General features: G+C 43.8%; 1 protein-coding gene across 1 annotated transcript; it reads right to left on the minus strand.

Moving 5' to 3' along the window:
* Positions 1-5332: 5332 nt before the first annotated feature.
* LOC137770271 (signal peptidase complex catalytic subunit SEC11A-like) lies at positions 5333-5950 on the minus strand. Its single transcript, XM_068552858.1, has 2 exons — positions 5515-5950; positions 5333-5471 (listed from the first exon to the last, which is right to left on the minus strand). Exons 1-2 carry the CDS (start codon positions 5932-5934, stop codon positions 5382-5384), a joined length of 510 nt encoding a protein of 169 aa, XP_068408959.1. The 5' UTR covers positions 5935-5950; the 3' UTR covers positions 5333-5381.
* Positions 5951-6964: the final 1014 nt, after the last annotated feature.

A 6964-nucleotide genomic window follows, 5' to 3' on the forward strand; every position in this document is an offset into this window, starting at 1 on the left:
ATTCAAAGAGAAAGGTGGCCAAGTCATGAGCAAGGATCTGGAAAGAATGAGTATACAGAAATTCAGTGCCTGAGAGGAGTCCAACCTGCCAGGCACTTGGATTTATGCGCACAAGAGTAGGAGAGGGCATTGGACAGGACATCAGATAGAGCAAGATAACAGGATGGGGACGGCTTGAAATCTGGCTTAAAGGATAATGGAGAGCCACTTATATTTTTGAGCAAGGGAGTTACAAGATAAAGATGGAATTTTCAGGAGACGGGATGCTTGCAGTGGGCCTGACTAGCCAGAAACAGAAAGACTAGTGGTGGAAAGGCTAGCATGCTAGTTTATTCAGTCATTTATCAATTCATTGGTCATATGTGCACTCAAAAAATATTTATGGAATTCCTATCAGACTTGGTATATGAAAGATATAATCCTCGGCCCCTGCCCTCAATGAACTCACGGACTAGAGGGAGAGAGATTAAAGAAGCTTCTGCCATAATCCAGCCTACATCATAGTAAAATCAGAGAGAAAAGAATGGAATAATATGTGGGAGATGTCAGATAGATAGATAGATAAAGATATACATCTATTATAAAAACAAATGAAAGAAGTCATGGATCAAGAAGTAGGAGGAGAACCTAATACAAGCAAGGTCTAAAAAGACAATAATCAATAATGTCAAACACTACTGGTACACGGCAGAGAACTTGCCCAGGAATAATAACTAACAACAAAAATAACAACAACAACAATACCACTTTTAAACGGTTACTATGTCCCAGACCTTGAAACAATTCTAAGGTATTAATATATTTTCTCATTTTTCTTTGTGCCTAACATAGCATAAGGCAAGAGTAGTTCTCAATAAACGACTCATGTTATAGGCCGAACGAGTGCTCTTAGGAATCTGGATGTTTGGATAGTATAGCTGGTGCTGGAATGTTAGAAATGGGGTTTACAGGTTGATAGAGTAGTAGTTTCTTTTCTCAGGCCACCCTCTCTGTGTTAAATCGTTAGTTTACTCCTAGTCAGTAAAATCCTGTATGATAAGATGCCTTCCCTTTGTCCTATATGAGACTGCATTTCTTACTCATGTGGGGTTGGGTGGAGCCCAGAATGTTCTTCAATCCAACCTCTCTGGCAAATAGAACCTCTGGACCTTTGGGAGATTGGTCATTCCTTTCCTAAAGCACTCATGTTCTAAAGTACATTACAGAGGAGAGGGCGTTTTCTGAGCATGGGCTGGATTCAGACAGGGAAATTTGGGGGTGGGGAGGAGATAGAAGTGGACTGTATTTCCAAGAAAAGTTGCCAGTGGAAACGTACTTGTTCTTACTTCTCTCTATGGCATCTCAGAACTGCTTTATATTCATCCAGAGACTGACCACAGTTTAGAAAAACAGGAGACTTCTGCTGAGTGACTTTCAGTTTGGGGAACCAAATCTCTCTCATATGCAAGGGGAAACATCATATTAGGAAAGATTGTTACCATTGGTGCTCCTTCAGTTCAGGCTAGGACTGCCTAACTTGCTCTGTAAACGGCATGCAATGGCTTTCCACATATGTGTGAGTGTGTGAGTTGCCCACCCAACAAATGTCTCTAGAAAGAGTTTTCAGATGTACAATGGGGTATGTTCTAAAGTTTCAGAATACAGCTGAGAAAAACGAACAAACACCTTTATTTAAACACAAAGTTTTTTAAAGGGAGAGCAGGAATTCTGATGCTAAAATAAACCTTAGCAAACAACTCCTTTAAGCCAGCAAACCTACCTCCTGCTCATAGCGTCTCCTCTAATAAAAAGACAGGCCTCCAGCCCCCTCTGAGTCACAGACTCAGTTCTAAACTCTTCTCTCTGCCCTAATGTTCATTCCACATCTGGAAAGCATGGAGCATAACACAGGTATTTATTAAAGTGGAAGATTTCATCCATAGTCACTCATGTAAGGGATCCAGGATTCAAACTTGGTTCTTTCTGCTCTCAATTTCTTCCAATCTGTCTGGTGGCCTTCTATAATCCAACATTGACCCCGTGATCAATCAAAGGTCACAGGCAAAATCAGGTTCCTTCAGAAAGCAAGGACCAGTCTGGAAGAAAGAAGTGGAACAGTGATTGTGGGAATAAAGGAGTAAGTGATGAGAATCAACATTAGTGGTAGCTTGTTTGGGATAAAGGAAAAAGATAAGTTACTTAGAGTTGTTTTCCTTGTCCTTTCAAAGGCCTTTTTGCTCATCACCCTGAGTTCCCTATAAGTACATCCTCTTGTTCATGGTATTTTAAAATCATATGTCTACCAAGTGTATGATTTAAGTTTTGCTTTTCAAATATGTATCAGGACATGAGTTTATATAGGAACGCTGGTCAGGGGCCACGTGTGTGGGGGTAGTAAGAGCAAGCTTGGAGGGATGTTCTGCTCCAGGTCTTGGAATATTTCACTCTCACAAGCAATAAAAGATTTCAATACTGACAGGGCAGGGGGCGGGGAGGATGTATGGATGGGCTGCTGTGGAAGAGATGGCATAGGGAAGGGAATGAAACCCGATGTGGTCGAGAAGAAGCCGGACAGCCCTCAAGCAGCTGCCTTCAGGGCACAGGGGCCCCCTAGAATTTAGCCACCTGGCTCCAGGGAGGATGCCTTGGGGTGAGATAACGTGCCTTGTTCCGCCTGGGGCTGACTTAATTTACTTTTAATTACATAGCTTCACAAAAATATTGGGTGAATGGAATAGAGTCCCATCAGCAGCAGGTCCTTAAAAATGAGAATCCCGGGCTTCCCTGGTGGCGCAGTGGTTGAGAATCTGCCTGCCAATGCAGGGGACACGGGTTCGAGCCCTGGTCTGGGAAGATCCCACATGCCGCGGAGCACCTGGGCCCGTGAGCCACAACTACTGAGCCTGCGCGTCTGGAGCCTGTGCTCCGCAACAAGAGAGGCCGCGACAGTGAGAGGCCCGTGCACCACGGTGAAGACTGGCCCCCGCTTGCCACAACTAGAGAAAGCCCTCGCACAGAAACGAAGACCCAACACAGCCAAAAATAAATAAATAAATAAATTTATTAAAAAAAAAAAAATGAGAACCCCAAATCCTTTTAACCTGGTTGGTAGTAACTTGCGGATTGCTATAACTCCTCATATCATCACACACATATACATACACACACATATACATACACACACATTTTCCTGAACCTCACTCCTCTCTCTAAAATTTATCGTTCCTGAAATCTTAGCAGATTCCTCAGCAATTGACTTGGGATCGATGGGAAGGAAAATAGGGCCACAACACAGTAATTCAATTTGACAAAATTCAGTGTTTATTCAATTGAACTCAAATGTTTATTTAGTACCCTACTGGGCCCTGGGTTAGTGAACCTGACAGCGTTTCTTCCCTCAAAGAGTCACAGCCAGATGGACAGCTTTCCAGGCTTAGATTCACCCTTGGGAGCTTATGAAAATACAGATTCCTCAGCTTCATCCTGGCTTTCTGAATTAGAATATCTAGGGTGGTGGGACCCAGGAATCTATATTTTAAAAAGCCATCACAGGTGAAGGTGACTTTTATGCACTATAAACTTTGAGACCATCTGCCTTAGGCTCTTAACTTACCATTTTGATTTCAGACCTCAAGCACAGAGAACACTCTGGTGGCCCACCTGGTGATGGTGAGGGACAGATTTCCTGAGCCTCTAACATGCAGGAAAATGCAGCTGACTTCATCTGGGACACCAGAACTAAAAGACACCCAGCCCAAAGTTCCTCTTGGCCCACATGTCACAGGAACAACCTACAAAGAAAAAGACACAACTGTGACTTGAGGAGCAAGATGGAACGTGTGCCCAGGATCCAAGTTCAGATGTACCCATTGGAGACTGACGCTACCTCTTCTAACCCCTACCTCAGAACTGCCTTTTGAAGTGGGTATTTTAACTATCTGTATTTAACAGAATGGGGGTGCCAGCTTAGCAATTTTGAGTGTCCTGCCCATGCTACAGGAATTTTAATTCACTTTCCCTAAATCCAATCCGAAGTTGTTAGATGCTTCCAACTTTGGAAGACCTTTTCTAAGAGGTTCATATCCAAGAGTACAATGTTTCAACAGGAACCTGGGCAGAAGTAAATGAAGCCCAGCCACTGGGAAGCAGCTACGATGTTATAGGACATTGATCTAAGCCTTAGATTATAGGCCTGGCTCTGCTGTTTACTAACTAGTGGCCTCAGACATGTTACCACTGTCTATGCAGTTCCCTAAGCCAGACTCCCAGGGGTCGTCCATGACTCCTCCCTCTCACTCACCCTCCACGTGTAATCCATTCTTACTGGTTCTGCCTTCTAAGTATCTTCGAATTTGTATACCTATTTCCATCTTCACTGCTATCACTTTAGACCTGAACTATTGCAAGAACTCTTAACTGATCACTCCCTTTCCATTCATCCTCTCCCAATCCATTTTCTCCACAACAGCCTAAGTCATAGCACATCAATCCTTGACTTAAAAACCCTTTAAAAAAAAAAAACCCTTCAACCACTTCCATTTATCTTAGGATACAACTAAATCTCCTATCATGGTCTAGGCCTCTGCAGACTCATCCTGACTCACTTTCTGCCTTGCTTTCTAGGCTCCAGGCACGCTGGTGTTTCTGTCTTTCAAGCACTCCATGCTCCCTTCCTGCCAGAAGCCTCCATGTACTTTGGTCCTTCCCAGGGGAGTACTTTTCACATCCTCATTCACCCACTTAACTCATTCTTCAGATCCCGGTTCATTATCATTGCACTCAGGAACCCTCCTCATTCCTCCTCCCCCCTCCTCCCACCACTAAATCAGTTCCTCCTGTTATATGTTCTCATGGCTCCCTGCACTCACCACAGTTTGCAATTATACATCCTTTGGTGATTTTCTGTCTCACCCACTAGAGTGTGAGCTACATTAGGGTGGAGACTGTGTCTGTTTCTCCACCATCATCTTATTCCCAGCACCTCAGTACAGAGCCTGGAATGTAGTAAAAACAATAATAATGATGCTGATGCTAGTGGCTATATTACTGATGCCTAACATGTGCCGTCTTGCTCCTAAGTATCAATACTTTACTCGAGTTTGTTCTCTTAAACCCTGAAAACCCTGTGAATTTATAGGCACTCCACTGAGATCTTTTTTTTTTTTTTTTTTTTTTTTTGGCTCAACCTTTTAATAGAAAAAATTCACTGATGTACAAAAATGCGAAAGTGTGACAATGACAACATATGGAATTCTGTGATTGAAAGTCCCCTCGAGTGCACGCTGTGGTGCACATACACCCGCCCACACGTACTCTGGCATGGAAACATAAACTTAATGCAAACCAGTGCTACCAAGAAGCTCCAACATGTGTTCTCCATTCCACCAACCACAGATCGGTATCTACTCCAAACATTCAGGAACAAAAAGTACAGCATCTTCCAGGAACAGCAAGGCAGACTTCTTACTCACAATGGACCAGCAAAAAGAGTACTGCACACTGAAATTTAGGATCGTCATTCATGAGGATCGTCACAATCCCAACGTAAGGAACAAATCCCCTCGCTCTCCTCACAACATCGTTCTTCTCTAGCCAGTGTTGTCCTTGTTTATACAGGCCTCGGTCATCAACCACACTGTTATCTCCTTTGGTCAGAAACTTCATACGTCCATTTTGCTTTTCATGAATCTTCAAGACTCGGTGAACTATAGGAACCTCTCTTCCTTCTATCCTAAAAACAACAATTTCTTCCACTCCTACGGGATGATCTTCAACTCGATTTGCTAGAAAGAGAAAATCTCCTCTATGGAATGCACGTTCCATGCTGCCGCTGAGCAACACCACAGCTGGACTTCCACTTCCAGTTCTAACCGTTAACCCCTTCCAGAGCATTAGTGCCGAGGAGACAATCTTTCCAAAATTTAGGACTTGATAATAGAGCTGCCGCTTGTTCATCCGCTGCACATCGTCCAAAAAAATCGAGCGATACCATGGCGGGGCCGGTGAGGGGACACGGGCAGAAGAGAGGGCGAGATGTGACCCGCGGGGGGAATGGCTGGCACACGGGCCAGGCTCACACTAGACAGGACCCCCTCCGCTGAGATCCTGATGAATGAATACAGTCATTTCTCTGCGCCTCATTTTTCTTATTGACAAAACGGAGAAAGTAGTATGTGAGTGAATCACAACCAAGCTTGCAATACTTTATATTTTCTCTAATTATTTACAAATGAAAGAATTGAGCCTTTAAAAAGTTTTCCACGGGTTTTATTTTTTTTCCCATGGGTTTTAAAAACATATGTGTGTGTAGGCACATTATGCTTATACCCTTCACCTTATACAATGTTTCTAATACAATGTTTCTCTACCTTTAAATTAAATTATTGCCACCACCCCATCCCCTGCAAAGAGAAAACATAACTTAAAATGTAAATTATCCCTAACGAGAGAAATTAATAAGATTTCTTTGGGTAGGGTGGAGCTTTGGAGGGCCACACACCATTGTAATTGCTAAGGGTTTTTTTTCATATTCTAAGAATTAATTTTTATCCCCTTGGTAGTATATCACTGCTCCTTTCTTTGAGAATGAATGTTCTAAAAGAAAGAAAGGAAGGAAGGGAGAGAAGGAAAGAAGGAGGGAAGGAAGAAGAGGGGGGAGAGGAGGAGTGAACTGGGGCAGCTGCAGTGACCTCATGATGGAAGATGGAAGTTCAGAAAGCAGATGAAGCTGAGCTGGCAGCTTTCAGCACTGTGGTCAGACCCCCTGTGCCCCTGCAGGCTCCCCTCTGCCCCTCCTTGAGTGAATGCCCCCTTCCTTCCGCATTCCTCCCAACTCTCCCCTCTTAATGGCCACTCTGAAACACGCCAGGTGAGGCTCGGTGTCGTGGGGATCTGAGTGCAAGCAGCCAGGTGCAGCTGCTGTCCTCAGGGGAATACAACTTGGCGATGGCGGCAGCCCATAGAGGGAAGAGTTGGGAAGAGTTAA

This window comes from Eschrichtius robustus, chromosome 10 (assembly GCF_028021215.1).
Source record: "Eschrichtius robustus isolate mEscRob2 chromosome 10, mEscRob2.pri, whole genome shotgun sequence".
NCBI lineage: Eukaryota > Metazoa > Chordata > Mammalia > Artiodactyla > Eschrichtiidae > Eschrichtius > Eschrichtius robustus.

Excerpts from the sequence above, each read along its gene's own strand:
- LOC137770271 (XM_068552858.1), bottom strand. The coding sequence starts at position 5,934 with ATGAACAAGCGGCAGCTCTATTATCAAGTCCTAAATTTTGGAAAGATT. Across the intron at positions 5,472-5,514 it reads TTGTTCCTTACGTTGGGATT|TACTCTTTTTGCTGGTCCAT; the intron begins GTGACGATCCTC and ends TTCAGTGTGCAG.